The sequence below is a fragment of the Dipodomys spectabilis genome, unplaced genomic scaffold (assembly GCF_019054845.1).
Source record: "Dipodomys spectabilis isolate Male_0828 unplaced genomic scaffold, ASM1905484v1 ptg000082l, whole genome shotgun sequence".
NCBI lineage: Eukaryota > Metazoa > Chordata > Mammalia > Rodentia > Heteromyidae > Dipodomys > Dipodomys spectabilis.
Window position 1 is genome coordinate 979772 of NW_024870759.1, and position 21193 is coordinate 1000964.

A 21193-nucleotide genomic window follows, 5' to 3' on the forward strand; every position below is an offset into this window, starting at 1 on the left:
CAGGCATGAAGAATTTATTCTAAACTCAGTTAACCTGTCCTGTAGAGCCCCCCCTCCACTGCTATCTCCTTTGGTTAAAAATTGAACCAGTAATTTAGGCCTATAATCCTAGCTACTCAGGAGGCTGTAGCCTGGACAATCTTATTTCCAATTAATCACAGAAAAAGCCGGAAGTGGAGCGGTGGCTCAAGTGGTAGAACACTGGCCTTGAGCAAAAGGAGCTCAGGGACAGGGCCCAGGCCCTGTGCTCAAGCATCCCCCCACCCCCAACTAGCAAAAAAAAAAATAAAAGCTGTGTGTGTGTGTGTATTATTAGCATATAATCACAAACTAAACATTTGAAAGCATGTAGTCTTACATGCTAAGCTGATCCTGATTGGCTAGGTGTACATTTTTGCCTAGCCAAAGATGGCCAATGAGACAAAAGACTCAGAAGGCAAACCTCACAAATTGTAAACCCAGAATGTCATAGAATTACACTAAATTGCTTAGAATTACACTGAATGAAACTTCTTTTGATTAGCTGTTTTAGTTTTTGTTTTGGTGCTGGTCCTGTGACTTGAACTCAGAGCCTAGGTGCTATTCCTGAGCTTTTTTGCTTAAGGCTAGAGCTTTACCACTTGAATCACAGCTCCACTTCTAGCTCTTTAGGTGCTTCAATCGAGATAAGAGTCTTAGGGACTTTCCTGCCCTGGCTGACTTCAAAGCACAGTCCCAGATCTCAGCCTCCTGAATAGCTAGAATTATAGACATGAGCCACCAATGTCTGGCTTTGATTAGCTGTTTTAAATTTAGAGCTTCAAGTCATTGTCACAGGAATTCCTGGACCCAACATACATAGCCTTATTCCATGGGAGACAAGAGTCACTAGATTTTGTGGATTTTTTTTGTCCATCATAGGACTTGAACTCAGGGCCTAGGCACTTCCTGAGTCTCTGTGTTCAAGGCTAGCGCTCTACCACTTGAACCACAGCACCACTTCTGGGTTTTGAGTGGTTACTTGGAGATAAAAGTCTCATGGACTTTTCTGCTGGGGATTGCTTCAAGCCATGATCCTTAGATCTCAGCCTCCTGAGCAACTATGATTACAGGTATGTACCACCAGCTAAGGAAAACACAGAATCAAAATGGCTAAGCTTAATTTTGATGCTGGGATTTCATCAGTAAGATTTATATAATCATATTGGCTTCTGCCAGAAGCACATTAGTATTAATTTGCTACTTATAAACATGAACCTTTAAGCAGTAAAGGGAGCTAATAGAAAAAAGAGATCTCCATTAAAGAAATCCCCATTAAAAGGAAAAAAACAGCCAGGCACCAGTGGCTCACACCATGGAGTAGCTAGTAATCCTAGCTACTCAGGAGGCTGAGATCTGAAGCTCATGGTTCAAAGTCAGCCCAGGCAGGAAAGTCTGTGAGACTCTTATCTCCAAGAAACTACTCAGAAAAAGCTGGAAGTGATACTTTGGCTCAAGTGATAGAGCCCTAGCCTTGAGCACAGAGAGGCTCAGGGACAGTGCCCAGGCCCTGAGTTCAAGCCCTTTATCTCAGCCTCCTGAGTAGCTGGGATTATAGGCATGAACTACCAGTGCCTGGCTTACTCTCCTTTCTTAATAACATCTAAATGATTTCCTTACTTTGTTTCAGGATATAATTGTACTTTTACTCTTTAATTTCAGGCAGTTCCTTTTAGTCTTGACAGTGTTGCAAATTCCATTCATTCTTTATTCTCTGAAGAAACTCCTGTAGTCTTGCAGTTGGCTCCCAGTGAGGAAGTAAGTGATAAACTTTGTATTTAAAATTTTTATTTAATTATTACTATAAAAGTCGTATACAAAGGGGTTATAGTTACATAAAATAAACTTTGTATTTAAGATGTCTTAGAAAAAATTAACTTTATGCCAGGCATTGGTAGCTCATGCCTATAATCCTAGCTACTCAGGAGGCTGAGATCTGAGGATCAGGGTTCAAAGCCAGCCTGGGCTGAAAAGTCTCCGTGAGCCGTTTATCTCCAATTAATCTTCAAAAAATCCAGAAGTGGCTCTGTGGCTCAAAGTGGTAGAGTTCTAGCCTTGAGCGAAAGAGCGCAGGGACAGTGCCCAGACCCTGAGTTCAAGCCCCACGACTGACAAAAAATAATAAGCTTTCATTTTTTAACGAGAATTGAAAAATGTTGGGTGCTGCTTGTTCATGCCTATCATCCTAGCTACTCAGGAGACTGAGATCTGAGAATCACAGTTCAGGACTACCAGCAGCAAACAAATCTGTGAGACTCTTAGGCCCAATTATCCAGCAAAAAAGCTTAAAATAGAGCTGTGGCTCAAATAGTAGAGCACCAGCCATGAGCAAAAAAAAAAAAAAAAGCTAAGGGACAGCTGAGTTCAATCCCCAGGACTGGCACAAAAGAGTTGAAAACTAATATGAATATTGCTGTAAGGTATTTCTGTGTTGGTTGACAGTTCAGCTTACAACCCTGTATTCTTCTTGCAGAGGGTGTATATGGTGGGGAAGGCTAACTCCGTTTTTGAAGATCTTTCAGTCACTTTACGACAACTCCGGAATCGCCTGTTTCAAGAAAACTCTATTCTCAATTCACTTCCTCTCAATTCTCTGAGTAGGAACAATGAAGTAAGTAGGGGCATCAGTTGGGTGAAATGGATATCGTTCCTTTTTTTAAAAAAAAATTGTATAAATTCTGAAGGTTGAGACAATAGAAAGTTGTACAGATTTCCCCTTGCAGTAGATTCTTCCATTAGTATATTTTTTCTTTTTCTTTTTTGATAGTCCTGGAGCTTGAACTCTGGGCCTGAGTGCTGTCCCTGAGCTTCTTTTGCTCAAGGCAAGCACTCTACCACTTGAACCACAGCGCCACTTCTGACTTTTTTGAGTAGTTTATCAGTGATAAAAGTCTTACAGACTTTTCTGCCCAGGTTGGCTTCTAACTGCAATCCTCAGATCTCAGCCTACTGAGTAGCTAGGATTACAGGTGTGAGCCACCAGCGCCCAGCTGGTTATCACCTTTTTATTAGGAAGCAATGCTTTGTTCATATGTATGTTTTTTCTGATGCTAGGGATGGAATCCAGGGCCTGGCATACACTATAGGCAAATGTCCCATACCAAACTGCACCCCTAGCCCAATAGTTCAGTGCAGTAAAACCTACCAAAGGCAGAAAAATGGTTTAAATTCACTTAGGGGGTTAATCATTGTAATACATTGTGCTTGATTTGATTAATGGCAAATATAGATATCCCAGGTATATTTTTTTATGCCTGTCCCATAGCCTGGACACTCTCCCTGAGCTTTTTTTGCTCAAGGCTAGCGCTCTACCACTTGAGCCACAGTTCCACTTCTGGCTTTTTTTGTAGTTGTTTTGTGGCCTGTGTGGGTGTGGGTATGGGTGTGTGTGTTTAAGAGATAAGAGTCTCATGGACTTTTCTGCCCAGATTAGCTTCAAATCATGATCCTCAGATCTCAGTAGCTAGGATTACATCTAGCTCCTGAATATTTAAAAGAATGCTTAATTATTCGGTTATGTATTGAAGTTTTTGCCATTTAACAAAGCAGGTTTGTTTTTTTTTTGGGGGGGGGGTGTTGTTTTGTTTTGTTTTTTTGTTGGTCGTGGGGCTTGAACTCTGGGCCTGGGCTTTGTCCCTGAGCTCTTCAGCTCAAGACAAGAGCTCTGCCACTTGAGCCACAGCACCACTTCCAGTTTTCTGGTGGTTTATTGGAGATAAGAGTCTCATGGACCTTCCTGCCCGGGCTGGCTTCAAACCTGGATCCTCAGAATTCAGCCTCCTGAGTAGCTAGGATTACAGGCGTGAGCCACCATTGCGTGGCTTTTTTTTTTTTTTTGTATACAGTGCATCTTGATCTGAGTCATTTCTTCAATATCTTTGACCCCTTTGGCCCACCCCTTCCTTCCCTTACTTTTTTTGATTCTATGGCATACACAATGCATTCTGCTCATTTCCCCATTCATTCTTCTACCCCTCTCCCCTTGTCTCTCTTCTTGCAAAAATGTTAAAAGGGTGACAATGATCAAGAGGCACTGTATTCATAAATAGCTCTGTTGAATGGCAACTCCTTTGTACAACTACTTTTAATATATATATATGTATATATGTGTGTGTGTATATATATAGATAGATGGAGAGAGAGAGAGAGAAGAATGCTTTTTTTCTTTTGTTTTTTTTTGTTTTGCTGAAGGTTGACCTGCTCTTTCTTTCTGAACTACAAGTGCTCCATGATATTTCAAGTTTGGTAAGTAAACTGCTCAGGTTGTTCAATTCCATTTATTTATTTGTTTGTTTATTTATGTATTTATTCAGTTAGTAAGTTAATGCCAGTACCAGGGCTTGAACCTAGAGCCTGTGTGCTACTCCTGAGGGATTTTTTTTTTTTTTGCTTGAGACTGGCACTGTACCACTTGAGCCACAGCTCCACTTCCAACTTTTTGTGGTTAATTGGAGATAAGAATCTCATGGACTTTCCTGCCTGGGCTGCCTTCAAACCACAATGCTCCAATTTCAGCCTTCTGAGTTACTAGGATTATAAGCATGAGCTACCTGTATCCAACTCCTTGTATTTTCCTATGTAGAGACTCTTTTATTGATAGTGCAGCCAGTGGAGATTCTTTACATTTATGATCCCATTGAAATGGAGAAATTAGTGGTGATGGTGGCAGTAGAAAAATTTGTGGGTTCTCAGGCTTGAAATCAGGATCTGGGTGTAGTCCCTGAGCTTTTCTGCTCAAAGCTAGCATTCTAGCACTTTAAGCCTCAACTCTACTTCCAGTTTTCTAGTGGTTATTTGGAGATAAGAGGCTCACAGACTTAACTGCCCAACCTGGCTTTGAACTGCAATCCTCAGATCTCAGCCTCTTGAGTAGCTAGGATTATAGGCATGACCACCAGCACATGGCTGGTGGCGGAAACTTTGAACACATCTCTTGCTAGCATTTTGTTCTTTTGCAATTCTGCCCTTGGGAGAGACAGTTTAGCCTCCAAGAACACAAGCCTGGTAGAAAGAGTGTCCTGGCTGTAATTCAAATTTAGCCACTGATTTCTTGGCAGACATGAAGGCTTAATTCCTATGTCTATAGCTTTGGATTGAACACTGAAATAATAAACCTGTCAACTAATTCAAGAAGGGAATAAAAACCATCTCAAAGCAATTTGGGTGGTGAATATTCTTTTTTGTTCTGCTGGTCCTGGGGCTTGATCTCAGGGCCTGGGCACTGTGCCTGAGCGTCTCTGTGCTCAAAGCTAGCACTCTACCACTTGAGCCACAGAGTCACTTCCAACTTTTTGAGTAGTTTGTTGGGGGTATTAATCTCCTGCAGTTTCCTGCTGGGCTGGCTTTGAACCACGATCCTCAGATCTCAGCCTCCTGAGTAGCTAGGATTATAGGCATGAGCCACCAGTGCACAACTAACAGCTAAGTGAATATTTTTTTTTTGCCAGCCCTGATGCTTGAACTCAGGGCCTGGGCACTGTCCCTGAGCTCTTCAGTGAGCTCTCTACTACTTGACCTACAGTGCCACTTCCAGTTTTCTGGTAGTTAATTGGAGATAAGAGTCTCACAGACTTTCCTGCCCCAGCTGGATTTGATCCTCAGAATTCAGCCTCCTGAGTAGCTAGGATTCTAGGTGTAAGCCACCGGTGCCTGGCTAAGCTTTTATTTAATAAATTCCTCAAGATGAGGTTTGTTAGATTAGAAACTCCCATTTTAGTCAGTTCTCTTTAGATTGCATACTTCTGTCTACTTGTGTGTTCTATGATAACCTGTTTCTTCAGGCATAAACCTTTGACTGTGGGCAACTTACTTTACTTCCTATTTTTTTTGCCAGTCCTGGGGCTTGAACTCAGGCATTGTCCCTGAGCTTCTTTTGCTCAAAGCTAGCCACTCTACCACTTGAGCTAGAGTACCACTTCTGGCTTTTTCTGTTCATATGGTACTGAGGAATTGAACCCAGGACTTCTTGCATGCTAGGCAAGCACTCTACCACTAAACCACATTCCTAGCCAACTTATTTTTTATTTGTTTGTTCTCCTAAGTTATCTCGTCACAAGCACTTAGCCAAGGATCATTCTCCTGATTTGTATTCACTGGAGCTAGCAGGTCTGGATGAGATTGGGAAGCATTATGGAGAAGACTCAGAACAATTCAGAGAAGCTTCCAGGATCCTTGTTGATGCTCTACAAAAGGTAACTAACAGTGTGGTGAAAGAGATTGTAGGGTGGCCATTTCACTTTAGTTCCTCACTGGAAAAGTCTTGTATGCAAAAGTATTGATTGAAGTCTCCTTCTTTCCTTCCTTCCTTCCTTCCTTCCTTCCTTCCTTCCTTCCTTCCTTCCTTCTTTCTTTCTTTCCTTCTTTTTCTTTCTCACTTTCTTTTCTTATTTTCTCTCTGTCTACTCTCCTCCCTCCCTCCCTCCCTCCCTCCCTCCTTCCCTCCTTTCTTTCTTTCTTTCTTTCTTTCTTTCTTTCTTTCTTTCTTTCTTTCTTTCTTTCTTTCTTTCTTTCTTTCTTTCTTTCTTTCTTTCTCTTTCTTTCTTGTGCTAGTACTGCAGCTTAAACTTACGGCATGGATGCTGTTGCTCAGCTTTTTTTTCTCAAGGCTGGAGCTCTACTGCTTGAGACACAACCCCACTTCCAGCTTTTTGGTGGTTAATTGGAGATTAGAGTCCCTCAGATTTTTCCCACTGAGCTAGCTTCAAACCACAATGCTTAGATCTTAGCCAACTGAGTAAAATTACAGGTGTGAGCCACCAGTGCCCAGGTTTCTTTTCTTTTCTCTCCCTCCTTCTCCTCTCTCACTTTCTCTGTTTGTTTCTCTCCTTTCTCTTTCTCCCTCCCTCCTCCTTCCTTCCTTCCTTTTTTTCTTTTTTTTTGCTAATCCTAGGCTTGAACTAAGACCCTGGACCCTATCTCTGAGCCTTCCTGTGCTCAAGGCTGGAGCTCTACCACTTGAGACACAGCACCACTTCCAGCTTTTTCTGTGTATGTGGTACTGAGGAATCAAACCCAGGGCTTCATGCATACTAGGCAAGCACTCTACCACTAAGCCACATTCCCAGCTCAACTCAGCATACTTCTTCAGTGAAGCTTCATGCATACATCTTTATAGATGTTTGTGATGAATCATACACTGCTTAGGCAGAATTCTTCCTTCTGCCATCCCAGATCTCATCCCCCTGAGTAGCTAGGATTATAGGCATGAGCAACCAGCACCCAGCTTGCAGTATTGTCTAAAAGTAATTTTATTTTCAACAGTTGAATATATATGAAAACTTAACATTTTTCTGAGTATTGTAACATATTCAAAGTCTATAAGACTTCTCTATTTTATTTTATTTTTTGGTCGGTCACGGGGCTTGAACTCTGGGCTTGGGTGCTGTCCCTGCGCTCTTCAGCTCAAGGCAAGCACTCTACCACTTGAGCCACAGCTCCACTTCTGGTTTTCTAGTGGTTTATTGGAGATAAGATTGTCATGGACTTTCCTGCCCAGGCTGGCTTTGAACCGTGATCTTCAGATGTCAGCCTCCTGAGAAGCTAGGATTACAGGCTTGAGCCATCAGCGCCTGGCAAGACTTCTCTATTTTAGACTCAGCCATACATCAGGAGCCAATAAGTGATTGCATGTTACTGTCATGGCTTCCCAGGAGCTTTCCAAGTAATTCTACAAAGTATGTATTTGACTTGCCACAGGGCATATGTTAATTGCCTTGATTTATCCATTCCACAATGTATACATATATATATAAAACACATATATATTCATATAACACAAACACACATATATATATATATATATATGTATATTGGTTGGTTGTTGGGCTTGAACTCAGGGTGTAGGCACTGAGCTCTTTTTGCGCAAGGCCAGTGCTCTACCACTTTGAGCCACAGCTCACTTCCAGTTTTCTGATGATTAATTGGAGATAAGAGCCTATGGAACCAAGTGCCAGTGGCTCACGCCTGTAATCCTAGCTACTCAGGAGGTTGAGATCTGAGGATCATGGTTCAAAGCCAGCCCCAGCAGGAAAGTCGTGAGACTCTTATCTCCAATAAAATCACTAGAAAGCCGGAAGTGGTGTTGTGGCTCAATCAGTAGAGTGTTCGCCTTGAGCTGAAGACTGAGGGACAGTGCCCAAGCCCAGAGTTCAAGCCCCACAACAGACAAAAAAAAAAATAGTCTATGAATTTTCCTGCCCAGGCTGGCTTTGAGCTATTATCCTCAGATCTCAAGCTCCAGATTCACTAGGATTACAGGATTCACTGGTACCTGCCTGTGTTCATATTTTAAAACAATATTTTGTGCATAACAAATACTTATATCTGGTATTTCTTGCCATTATTCCATAAACAATACAGCGTGACAACTAATCTATATAGTATTTACAGTGGTTTAGGTAGCATAAGTTCTCCAGAGGTGATTTCAACTATATAGAATGCAATGCATAGGGGCTATGAAAGTCCTATATCATTTTATTAAGAGACTTAAGCCAGATTTCGGTGACTCATGTCTACAATCCTAGCTACTAAAGAGGCTGAGATATTGGGGCTAGGAATATGGCTTAGTGGTAGAATCCTTGCCTAGCATGTATGAAGCCCTGGGTTCAATTCCTCAGTACCACATAAACAGAAAAAAAAGCCAGAAGTGGCTCTGTGACTTAAGTGGTAGAGTAGCTAGCCTTGAGCAAAAGAAGCTTAGGGACAATGCCCAGGCCCCAAGCCCCTAGACTGGCAAAGCCAACCCGGGAAGAAAAGCCCGTGAAACTCTTATCCAATAAACTACTCAGAAAAAGCTGAAGGTGGCAGTGTGGCTCAAGTGGTAGAGTGCTGGCCTTGAGTACAAAGAGGCTCAGGGACAGTGCCCAGGCCCTGAGTTCAAGCCCTATATAACCAGCCTCCCCCCCAAAAAAAAAGCAGAGACAAGCATATGTTAGTTTTGGAATCTGGAGCGTGTGCTGGAAGCAATCCTGTATGGATACTGAGTGACAATTGTTTGTGATTTTTTTCTTTGTCAGTTAAGAAATACAAGGGAAAGCAAAAAGCATGAATTTGAGATTCCTACTAATGTCACTGACTGACTTTTCAGTTTGCAGATGACATGTACAATCTTTATGGAGGGAATGCAGTGGTAGAATTAGTAACAATCAAGTCATTTGACACGTCCCTGGTAAGGAAGACCAGGACTATCCTTGAGGCAAAAGCAGAGGTGAGTACATTTTCAACCCTCCTTTAAAACTGAAACAGGAGATGCAGAAGGCGGCCCGTTCCTTACTGACAGCTCTCTAAGAGGACTTCATTGGCCTCACTACCCCACCCCCACCCCACCCTATCCTCTCCACCCTGGCTTCGGAGAGTCTTTTGCTACTTCCACTTTACTTTGAAATAAACTTGCTTAAGCTGAGCACCAGTGGCTCAAGCTTAGTAATCCTAGCTACTCAGGTGGCTGAGATCTGAGGATCACAGTTCAAAGCCAGCCCAGGTAGGAAAGGCGGTGAGACTCTGATCTCCAATTAACCACCAGAAAACCGAAGTGGTGCTGTGGCTCAAAGTGGTAGAGCACTAGCCTTGAGCAAAGCAAGCTCAGGGGCAGTACCCAGGCCCTGAGCTCAAGCCCCAGGACTGACCCAAAAAAATAAAATAAACTTGCTCTGTCTGCTTAAAAAAACCTACGAAATGAACTTATTTTTTAGTGCAATCCTATAAATGATGTGAATTAGCAGTCAGTGAGTTATTCCTTACCACCTATCAGTAATGACTTAGTTCTTTAGGGTTGTCGGCAGGTAATACAAGAATTTGGAGTTAGAAATAAAAGTAAATCTGTCAGATGCAGTAAGATAATTGAAATATTGGTGTACATAAGGAGACATCAAAACTTGATGTGACTGGGTTCTGGTGGCTCATGCCTATAATCCTAGCCACTCAGCAGACTGAGATGAAAGGATTGAAGTTCAAAGCCAGCATGGACAGGAAAGTCCATGGGACTCTATCTCTAATTAACTACCAAGGAGCCAGAAGTAGAGTTGTGGCTCAAGCAGTAGAGTGCTAGCCAAGAACAAAAAAGCTCAAGGACAATGCCCAGGTCCTAAGTTCATGTCCCAGGATCACCACAAGTAAAAAGGTTGATGTGAGGGAGTGGGTCTTTCAATTTGTCACAGTGTCATGTGTGGTTCTTTCTATCTCTAAGCTCTGTTTTCCTAAGGAATTTTTTTTTTTTTTTGGTCGGTCATGGGGCTTGAACTCTGGGCCTGGGCGCTGTCCCTCAGCTCTTCAGCTCAAGGCGAGCGCTCTACCACTTGAGCTACAGCGCCACTTCCGGTTTTCTGGTGGTTTATTGGAGATAGGAGTCTCACGGTCTCTCCTGCCCGGGCGGGCTTTGAACCGCGATCCTCAGATCTCAGCCTCCTGAGTAGCTAGGATTACAGGCGTGAGCCACCAGCACCCGGCTTCCTAAGGAATTTTTTAAATGGTTCTAGGATTTGAACTCAGGACCTCATGATTGCTAGGAAATCTCTCTACTTTCTCTTTTCTGTGATTTTTGTTTTTCATTTGGTGCTGTTACTGTTACTGGGACTTAGCTTTTTCACTCAAGGCTAGCACTCTACCACTTGAGCCACAGTGCCACTTCTGGCTTTTTCTTTTTTTTGGCCAGTCTTGGGGCTTGAACTCAGGGACTGGGCACTGTCCCTGAGCTTTTTGCTAAAGCCTAGCACTCTACACTTGAGCCACAGTGCCACTTCCAGCTTTTTCTGTATATGTGCTACTGAGGAATCGAACACAGGGCTTCACGCATGCTAGGCAAGCACTCTACCTCTAAGCCACATTCCCAGAGTCTCATGGACTTTCCTGCCCAGGCTGGCTTTGAACTGCAACCCTTATAGCTCAGCTTCTTGAGTAGCTAGGATTATAGGTATGAGCCACTGGCACCTTGCTTTAGGAAATTCTTAACCACAGGGCTCCCTTCATGTGGGTTGAAGCTCAAATTTTATATTATTTATATGTGTTACAAAACCCCCAGCCAACATAAGACATAAAAACCTGGTCCCACACTGGTTGCCATAGCTGTGGAATTTAGGAAAATATAAATATAAATCCTCCAGCAAGGCTCACCTTCAGTACAAGTCACAGGGGAAGGGCAATCATCAACTAAACTCACCAAACCTGCACTCAAAAACCTGTAAAACATCAACAGGGCTAATTCACTATTAAGTGCAACTTAGCAAATGCAAACAAATAGAAAAATTATATCCCCAAAACATTAAATAATAATACCAAGGGAGGTAAACCATCCAATAACAGTTTACTCAGAATTGAAACAAGAGCTAAACCAGAAAGTCAAACTTTTATTTAAAGACAGATTTTTTTTTTTTTTAATTTTTTTGTCGGTTGTGGGGCTTGAACTCAGAGCCTGGGCGCTGTCCCTCAGCTCTTCAGCTCAAGGCTAGCACTCTACCATTGAGCCACAGCGCCACTTCCAGCTTTTTCTGATTATGTGGTGCTGAGGAATCAAGTCCAGGGCCTCATGCATGCAAGGCAAGTGCTCTACCACTGAGCCACCTTCCCAGCTCCTAAAGACAGATTTGAATTAAGTACTCGATTGTTTTTCCATATTGCTATGCCAGGCCTACTCATTCTTTGACTGCAGCTGAGCGCCCGTGGCTCACACCTGTAATGCTAGCTACTCAGTAGGCTGAGATCTGAGGATCACGATTCAAGCCAGCCTGGACAGAAAAGCCTGTAATACTTTTATCTCCATTTAACCACCAGAAAACCAGAAGTGGCACTGTGGCTCAAGTGGTAGAACACTAGCCTTGAGCAAAGGAAGCTCAGAGATAGTGCCCAGGCCCTGAATTCAAGCCTCAGGACCAGCAAAAAAAAAAGTGACTGCAGAGAGGAGAGGTATACCAGCCCTAAGCACATGTCCTCTCTGAGATGCTAGCTAGACTTCATTAGTCTGCTGCCTTAATACAAAACTTGCGTTTGTGACAAAGAAGTTTCTCAAGTTACTGTATGTTAGGTAATGTGAAGGTAGTAAGTTAACACTTCACATACACAATCTAAGCCCTTAAAAGATTTTTTTTTGTTTTATTTTTTGGTGCCAGTCCTGGAGCTCGAACTTGGGGCCTGGACACTGTCCCTGTGCTTTTTTGCTCAAGGCTGATGGCTCTACCACTTTGAGCCACTTCACCATTTCTGGCTTTTTTTTTTTTTTTTGGTAATTTAGTGGAGATAAGAGTCTCATGGAGCCGGGTGCTGGTGGCTCACGCCTGTAATCCTAGCTACTCAGGAGGCTGAGATCTGAGGATCGCGGTTCAAAGCCAGCCCGGGCAGGAGAGACCGTGAGACTCCTATCTCCAATAAACCACCAGAAAACCGGAAGTGGCGCTGTAGCTCAAGTGGTAGAGCGCTCGCCTTGAGCTGAAGAGCTGAGGGACAGCGCCCAGGCCCAGAGTTCAAGCCCCATGACCGACAAAAAAAAAAAAAAAAAAAGAGTCTCATGGATGGGGCTGGGAAGGTGGCTCAGTGGTAGAGCGCTTGCCTTGCATGCCTGAGGCCCTGGGTTCGATTCCTCAGCACCACATAAGCAAAAAGAAAAAAGCCGGAAGTGGCGTTGTGGCTCAAGTGGTAGAGCGCTAGCCTTGAGCTGAAGAGCTGAGGGACAGCGCCCAGGCCCAGAGTTCAGGCCCCACGACTGGACCCAAAAAAAAAAAAAAAGATTCTCATGGATTTTCCTACCTGGGCTGATTTTGAACTTTGATTCTCAGATCTCAGCCTCCTGAGTAGTTAGGATTTTAGGCATGAGCCGCCAGCACCTGGCTTGTTTTTAAGTTAAACATGATTGTCTTGCTCACTAATGCCTGAACTTTGCTGAGTGGTTGTCATCACTGCCCTGCTTCTCCGGCCAGAAGGAATGATTGACTTTCTCAGGCAGTGCCTTTGTACAGGCCTGGAATGGAGCTTCACCTCTAAGGCCTGGAGGATGGCGCTCCAACAGCAAGGAGGTGATTGAAAAGTCACCTGTTTTCCACTCTAAGAGAATTTTAAGTAGATCATAATATGTATTTGGGTCTATAACATTGAACAGAATTATCTAAAGAATATAACCTGTATTGACACCATATAGTTTTTAATTTTTTTCTTTTTTCCTGTATGTGTGTGTGTGTGCCACTGATCCCGGGGCTGGAACTCTGGGCCTGGATGCTGTCCCTGAGTTTCTTTTAAGGTTAGCTTCTACCACTTTGAGCCATTGCTCCACTTCTGGTTTTTTGGTGGTTAATTGGAGATAAGAGTTTCACAGACTTTCCTTTCAGGGCTGGCTTCAAACCATGATCTTTAGATCTTAGCCTTCTGAGTAGCTAGGAGGTATGAGCCACTGGCACCTGGCAACACCATGTTGTTTTAAGATAATACTTGTTTTGTTTTTTGTCTGTTGTGGGGCTTGAACTCTGGGCCTGGGTGCTGTCCCAGCGCTCTTCAGCTCAAGGCGAGTGCTCTTCAGCTCAAGGCGAGCGCTCTATCGCTTGAGCCACAGCGCCACTTCCAGTTTTCTAGTGGTTTATTGGAGATAAGAGTCTCACGGATGTTGCTACCTGGGCTGGCTTTGAACCGTGATCCTCAGATCTCAGCCTACTGAGTAGCTAGGATTACAGGTGTGAGCCACGGGCGCTCAGCTGCAGTCAAAGAATGAGTAGGCCTGGCATTACGCCTGTGATTCTAAGTACTCAGGAGGCTGAGATTTGAGGATTGCGGTTCAAAGGCAGCCTGGGCAGGAAAGTCTGTGAGATTCTTATCTCTAATTAATCACCATAAAACCAGAAGTGGCTCAAAGTGGTAGAGCACTAGCCTTGAGCCAAAGAGCTCAGGGACAGTGCCCAGTCCCTGGGTTCAAGTCCCATAACTGACAAAAAAAAAAAAAGTGTTCTAAGGGACAGCCTTACTAGCTCACAAGCTTGGCATACCTTCACCTGCATTAGGTATCACCAGTATTCTCAAGCAGTTGGACTGGTTCTATACTCCCACCAGTGCTGCTAGTGTCATCAGCAGGAAGCTCCCTTCCGGCTTCCTCCTCCCATAAGGTGTTCTTATGTCATTTATGAATGTGTTTATTAGAGGATGAGTCATAGCCACTAACACTAGAATAATGTTTTATCTGAAATTCTTCCTTGATTTTCTTTCTCCTTCTTTTCTTTCTTATAGAAGGAAGTCGTTCCCTATAACCTGGCATACAAGTACAATTTTGAGTATTCGGTGATTTTCAACCTGGTACTTTGGTTGATGATTGCCTTGGCCCTGGCGGTCCTTATAACCTCCTACAACATTTGGAACATGGACCCTGGGTATGACAGCATCATTTATCGGATGACAAATCAGAAAATTCGAATGGACTGAACTTTCCTTACATCATACATACATACACAAGGAGTATGGAAATGGGTCATTTTCTTCTAATACGTCTTGTAGTGTGGTCTAAAGTATAGATAATGTATCTTAAATTTATCAAAATGAAAAACAACGGCGAATTTTTGTTCTCTATTTTTTGTGTGTCTGTTGGGGCTTTTTTTAGATTGAATTATGGTATTGCTGTGAGCTGAATTCTGTGATATAGACTCTATATTATGCTCAAATTTTATGATATAGCCATATAATAATGTAATGACATTCCGTTTAATAAATGTGGAGAATGCACTGAAAGAAACATAAACCACTTACAATAGCTTGTTATTTATGTTGGAAAATGCACTGAGTTTATTAGAGACCTTAGGAATGCTTCATTTTCTCACGTAGGCTAATGAAAATTATCTTTCACTGTCGTATTTTATGAGCTATTTGTAAATGTCTTAATTTGATGTAAATATCTCTGAGACAAGAGAAAAGCTTTTAAATTTAGAGCAGGCCTAAAATTACTGGATGTGTTCCTACAATCATTGGATTTTAGAACTGATTGACAAAATGGCTGTTTTTTTTTTCAACCATTTCTGCAAGTTTAGTGATCTGTATAGTTTTAATAAAGGTATTAAAAATACTGTGCTGGGCCGGGTGAGATTCTTATCTCTAATGAACCAGCAAAAACCGTGAAAGTGGAGCTCTAGCTCAAGTGGTAGAGCACTAGCTTTGAGCTCAAAAGCTAAGTAACAGTGCAAGACTCTGAATTCAAGCCCTAGTCTGTCCCAAAAGGAAAGTAAAGATATGTACTATGATGATTGAAGGAAAGACCAGCTTTGTGGAGTATGGATGGTTGTAATGAGCCTATATGAAGCCAGCTTTTTAAGGAATATCTTGAAGCATGAATATAAAATATTGTGATTTCAGTAACTTTCCCTCTGTGAAGTTTCTATGGTTTGTGGTACAACTACATTCTATGAAATATTAAGTGAAAATGGATGATTTGTACTTTTCATGTGAAAGTGGACCAATGTGTATAAAGAGTGACAAATAAAGCTAATGATTCCAAATTTGTGTTAATTGAATACTAAATGTGTATTTTGACATGTAATTAGTAGGCTGTGATTTCATCAGTCAGGCCTTGTTTTTCTGTCAAGGGTTTCATGGTAGTTTGTACATGTGTGTATCCTAACTGCCTCCTAGCAGTCAGTATTGGTATAAGGAAGGTAACTGAACTTACAGAAAACACATGGTGATATATTTGACAGCCCAGCACTAGGTGCTCACGCCTGTAATCCTAGCTACTCAGGAAGCTGAAATCCCAAGGTTGTGGTTCAAAGCCAGTCCAGTCAGGGAAGTCTGTGAGATTCTTATCTCCAAGTAACCACCAAAAAAAGCTGGAAGTAGAGCAATGGCTGGGGTAATAGAGTACTAGCCTTTTGCAAAAAAGCTCAGGAACAACCCCCAGGTCCTGAGTTCAAGTTGTATTTGACTATATAGGAAAGACTTCAATTTCCCTGTCCTGTTTGAAAAGACAAATAACTAATAATGGAATATGATGGACTATCAAAGGTAAAAGCTCACAATTACAGTTTTCTTTTTTTTTCTTTCTATTGGTTGTAGGGCTTGAACTCAGGGGCTGGATTCTCTCCCTGAGCTTTTTCACTCTACTACTTTGAGCCACAGCACCACTTCTGGTTTCCTGGTGGTTAATTGGGGATGAGTTTCGTGGACTTTCCTGCCTCGGATGGCTTTGAACTGCAATCCTCAGATCTCAGCCTCCTGAGAAGCTAGGATTACAGGCGTGAGCCACCAGAACCCAGCATACAGTTTTATTTCTAGTGACATATAGTATAATTTTTATGTTTATATAGTGAAAACATTTTAGTTATGGCTGTTTAGCCCTTCCCCTGGAAAGTTCCTTAAGTTTCATTTTTAGCTATTTCTGCCTCTTTTTTAGAAACATCGTCAGACCACTTACAAATAATACTGAACTTGTTAATTTGGAAAAAAATTGAGTGTATTGTGTTTTCTACCACTTTTTTTTTTTGGGGGGGGGGGGTCCAGTGGTGGGGCCTGAACTCTGGGCCTGGGCGCTGTCCCTCAGCTCTTCAGCTCAAGGCTAGCGCTCTTCCACTTGAGCCACAGCACTACTTCCGGCTTTTTTCTTTTTGCTTATGTGGTGCTGAGGAATTGAACCTAGGGCCTCAGGCATGCAAGGCAAGTGCTCTACCACTGAGCCACCTTCCCAGCCCTGTTTTCTACAACTTTTTGACAGATATTTTAGACAATTATTTCTCCACATGATGGAGAAAAATTGTTTCCTTATTGTCTCCATTGAAGTATAAATAATAAAGCTATAGTGGTAGAGTGCTTACCTAGGATGAATGAAGCCCTTGGTTTAATTCCTCAGTACAATATAAACAGAAAAGGCTGGAAGTGGCGTTGTGGCTCTAGTGATAGAGTGCTAGCATTGAGCAAAAAGAAGCTCAGGGACAGTGCCTAGGCCCTGAATTCAAGCCCTAGGACTGGCAAAAAATAAAAAAAATAATAAAGCTAGCCCAGTGTCAGTGGCTCACACTTGCAAATCCTAGCTACTCAGGAGGCTGAGATCTGAGGATTATAATTTGAAGCCAGCCCGGGCAAGAAAGTCTGTGAGACACTTACCTCCAGTTAACCACCAGAACTGAAAGTTGAGCTGTGGTTCAAGTGTTAGAGCATTAGTCTTGAGTGAAAAAGCTCAGGGACAGCCCCCAGGCCCTGAGTTCAAGCCTAGTATTAGCATGAAGACACACATCATCATCATCATCATAATGAGCTAGGCACCATTGGCTCATACCTATAATCCTAGATAGTCAGGAGGTTGAGATCTGAGGATTGTGGTTCAAAGCCAGCCTTAGCAGGAAAAGTCTGTGAGTCTCTTAGTTCCAATTAACCACCAAAAAAGCTAGAAGTGGTGCTGTGGCTCAAGTGGTAGAGTGGTAGCCTTGAGCACAAAGAAGCTCAAGGATAGCACTCAGGCCCTGAGTTCAAGCCCAGGTACAAGAACATATGTATGCACACACACACACACACACAATAATAATGAAGCTGATCCCCTGTCCCTGCCAGGTCTATGGAGGGAGGATATAGCCTAGCCCAGACCAGTTCCTGCTTTGATCCCCATAAGCCCAGCTGGATCTATGTAAGGGAGCAGGTATCCATAACGACAGAGTAGTTGGACACCATTTCTCTTTCCCAAGAATCTTATGTAAACATTGCCACAGAAGTTAGATTGTTATGATTAAATAGGAAGTCAACCAGTGCCTTTGTAATTTAAAACTGATGAGACTTTTAAGTTCTAGGGGAAGAAAAAAAATTAATTACATGACAGCACTAATCCTTATAAGGGTAAATGGCACTAACATCCTTCTATCTATGTTAGGCAGAAAGCAATTAATTAAAATAAATGTTCTGCCAAGATTATTATACCTGTTGCTGATGATTTGCTCTTAAATTAAGTCTCATTTGTTCAGGAACATAAATCACAGTGTGGAGATAGATATGTGTGAGAGGCAGGAAAGGCGGATTCATGGCCAACTGTTCTGCTGACATTGGAAGAGAAAAATCCCCGGATCTGCATCGAGTTGGTGGCATCTCCCAGCTTTAGAACATGATTTGAGATCATCGTGTTGTACAGACTGTATTTTGTCACTTGTCCTGTTGAAGTCCTACCGGACTAGAATCCACTCCAGGACAACATGGCATACACAGAAGTTACATCTTCATTTCCTCCAATCTGAGATGTAACCTTTTTTTTTTGAAGAGGATTGGCTTTCCTTCCTTTCTTGTCGTTCCTTCTCTCCTTGTTTCCTCCTTCCTCACCTCCCTCCTTCCCTCGCCTCCTTCCCTTTCCCTCCCTCCCAAATCTCCCTCTCTCTTTTCCCTCCCTCCCTCTCTCTCTCTCTCTTTCTTTCTCTCTCTCTCTCTTTCTTTCTTCTGCCAGTCCTGGGGCTTGAACTCAGGGCCTGAGCAGTGCCCCTGAACTGCTTTTGCTCAAGGCTACCACTCTACCACTTGAACCACAGTGCCACTTCTGGCTTTTTCTGCTTATGTGGTATTGAGGATCTAATCCAGGACTTCATGCATGCTGGGCAAGCACTCTACCACTAAACTATATTCACAACTCCTCTTTCTCCCTCCCTCCCTCCCTCCCTCCCTCCCTCCCTCCCTCCCTTCCTTCCTGCCTTCCTTCCTGCCTTCCTTCCTGCCTTCCTGCCTTCCTTCCTGCCTTCCTGCCTTCCCTCCTTCCTCCAGTACTGGGCTAGAACCCCAAGGCTCACACTTCTGATTGGTGCTTTACCACTTGAATCTCGAGGATTTGTCTGCTAGTGTTGGCTTCTAACCTGGATCCTTAGATCTCAGCCTCCTGAATAGCTAGGATTCTAGGCATGAGCTACCAATGCTTAGCTTGCAAAGGGCATCTTAGAGCTGGAGAAATCAAGCTACAAGCACACACTGAACTAACATCCTGGATCTGGTAGCTCCTAGAAGATGTTGTAGAACCACATAGCTGTTAGCCATCGTAGTCACATGAGAAAACCTGTGGAACATGAAAGATTAGAATCGGGCCACAGATGGCTCTAAAATTACTTTCAGCAGTATCTGAAAATAGCGGAGCCAATATATCTGCCTTCTGTTTTATTCATCCAGTTTCTCTTGAGGCACAATTCTATTTATTCCTTTTGGTAGAAACAAAGAACGAATATTCCAAGAAACTCAGCACAAGATGTGGCAAAATAAATAAAAATTGCATAAAATAATGCTAAATGTCCTGTTTTCACAGCCATAATTCAGGAATAACGACATGGTTTTGTAAATGTTGGACAGCATTGCAAGCCAAATTTAATGAACTATGTGATTTTTTTTTTATTGTGGGAAACCACAAAATAGAAAATCATTGAAAAAAACTAAAATGTTGCTATCATTATAGTAATGCTTGATTCTGGCAAGAATAATCAATGGATGTTAAAACCAGTTAAATATTTGATAAGGAAATAGATATTTATAGAGTCTCAAAGTATTTCTCCACAAATTACTTATTAATTGCAAAGGGGAACATTTTGACTTTACAGTAGAGAAATCTGGCAAAGACTACTTTGGTATCTTTAATAACCAGAGATTATCGTGTGTCTCCTAAAGTGATGCTCTGGGGCACAGCTCCATTTCTGGGGTGTTCCTCCCAAAATGAACACCCTGAAGGTACCTGTTTTAGTCCATTGGAGGCAATATAATAACATATCTTAGTCAGGCACTGATGGTTCATGCCTATAATCCTAGTTATTCAGAAGGCTAAGACTAGGTTTGAGCCTAAGGTTTGAAGCCAACCTAGGCAGATAAATATGAGAGACTTTTTTTTTTTTTTTGTCGGTCATGAGGCCTGAACTCTGGGCCTGGGCGCTGTCCCTCAGCTCTTCAGCTCAAGGCTAGCGCTCTACCACTTGAGCCACAGCAATACTTCCGGCTTATGTAGTACTGAGGAATGGAACCCAGGGCCTCATACATGCAAGGCAAGCACTCTACCACTGAGCCACCTTCCCACCCAGCCCCTAAGAGACTCTTATCTCCAACTAGCCAGCAGCAAAATTTTATATGTGTGTGTTTTATTGTAAAAATACTGTACAGAGGGGTTACAGTTACATAAATAAGGTAATGAGTACATTTTCTATCAAGCATTGTTGCCTCCTCCTTTGTATTTTTCCCCCTGCCATCCTTTCCCTATGCCTCCCCAACTCCACCCTCCCCTCCTCAACCAAAGTTGTAAAGTTCATTTTTTTGGGGGCCTGAACTCTAGGCCTGGGTGTTGTCCCTCAGCTCTTCAGCTCAAGGCTAGCACACTACCACTTGAGCCATAGCACCACTTCCGGCTTTTTTTTCTGCTTATATGGTGCTAAGGAATCGAACCCAGGGCCTCATGCATGCAAGGCAAGCGCTCTACCACTGAGCCACCTTCCCAGCCCCGTAAAGTTCATTTTTCAACAGTGTCTTGTACAATGGGTCACCCTGTATCCTTATTTCAGCATTCTGTTATTTCCCTTCCCCTCCCCAAATTAGAAAAATGTACATACAAGATGCAGGACACCAGAATCAAATACAGTGAAGACAGGGGTTATACCATGGGGGAAGAACATACAAGAGAAACAAAAAAAATCACATAGTACATTATAAATATGGTAAAAAACAATATCAAGAAAGAAAAAAAAACCACTTGTGTCCCTATGTTGCAGTTCATTTTGCTTAACATCATCTTGTATGGTCATATGTACATAGCTTTTGACCTTTTCCTAGAAGTAACATTTGAATGGAGACATGGTTCAAAGTGCTAGAGTACCAGACAAGTGTGGAAAAAGCCGAACGAGAACATGAGGCCTTGAGTTCAACGCCTAGTACACATACACACACACACACACACACACACACACACACACACACACACACACACACACACACACACACGAAAACTAGACATGAAGGAAAAACTAAATAAACCCAAATTGAGAGACATTCTATCAAACTGCAAGCTTGAACTCTTCTAAATGTCAAGGTCACAGATCAAAGAAAAGAGGAACTATTCTAGATGAGAGCCGTTATGATTAAATGTCACACGCGGTCCTGGTTTGAACCTTCAACTAGAAAAAGTGGTATATAGGACATTATGGACAATCGAAAACAATTGGACTGTAGATTGTATAGTATCAATGTTAAATATCTTGGTTTTGATAGCATCTTGTGGTAACAAGTCTGAACATTTTTTTTT

General features: G+C 42.5%; 1 protein-coding gene across 2 annotated transcripts in view; it reads left to right on the forward strand.

The window, feature by feature from the left end:
* Window positions 1–15467, forward strand: part of Atp6ap2 (ATPase H+ transporting accessory protein 2) — a 29710-nt gene extending 14243 nt beyond the window's left edge. Inside the window, exons 4-9 of one of the 2 annotated variants that reach the window (XM_042683616.1) lie at window positions 1681–1776; window positions 2492–2629; window positions 4210–4263; window positions 6060–6209; window positions 9104–9223; window positions 14212–15467. In XM_042683616.1, coding sequence (XP_042539550.1) covers window positions 1681–1776; window positions 2492–2629; window positions 4210–4263; window positions 6060–6209; window positions 9104–9223; window positions 14212–14403 — 750 coding nt within the window. In that variant the 3' untranslated portion in view covers window positions 14404–15467. The remainder of the gene's footprint in view (window positions 1–1680; window positions 1777–2491; window positions 2630–4209; window positions 4264–6059; window positions 6210–9103; window positions 9224–14211) is intronic. The other variant, XM_042683617.1, reaches the window with a different exon arrangement.
* The last annotated feature ends 5726 nt before the right edge of the window (window positions 15468–21193 follow it).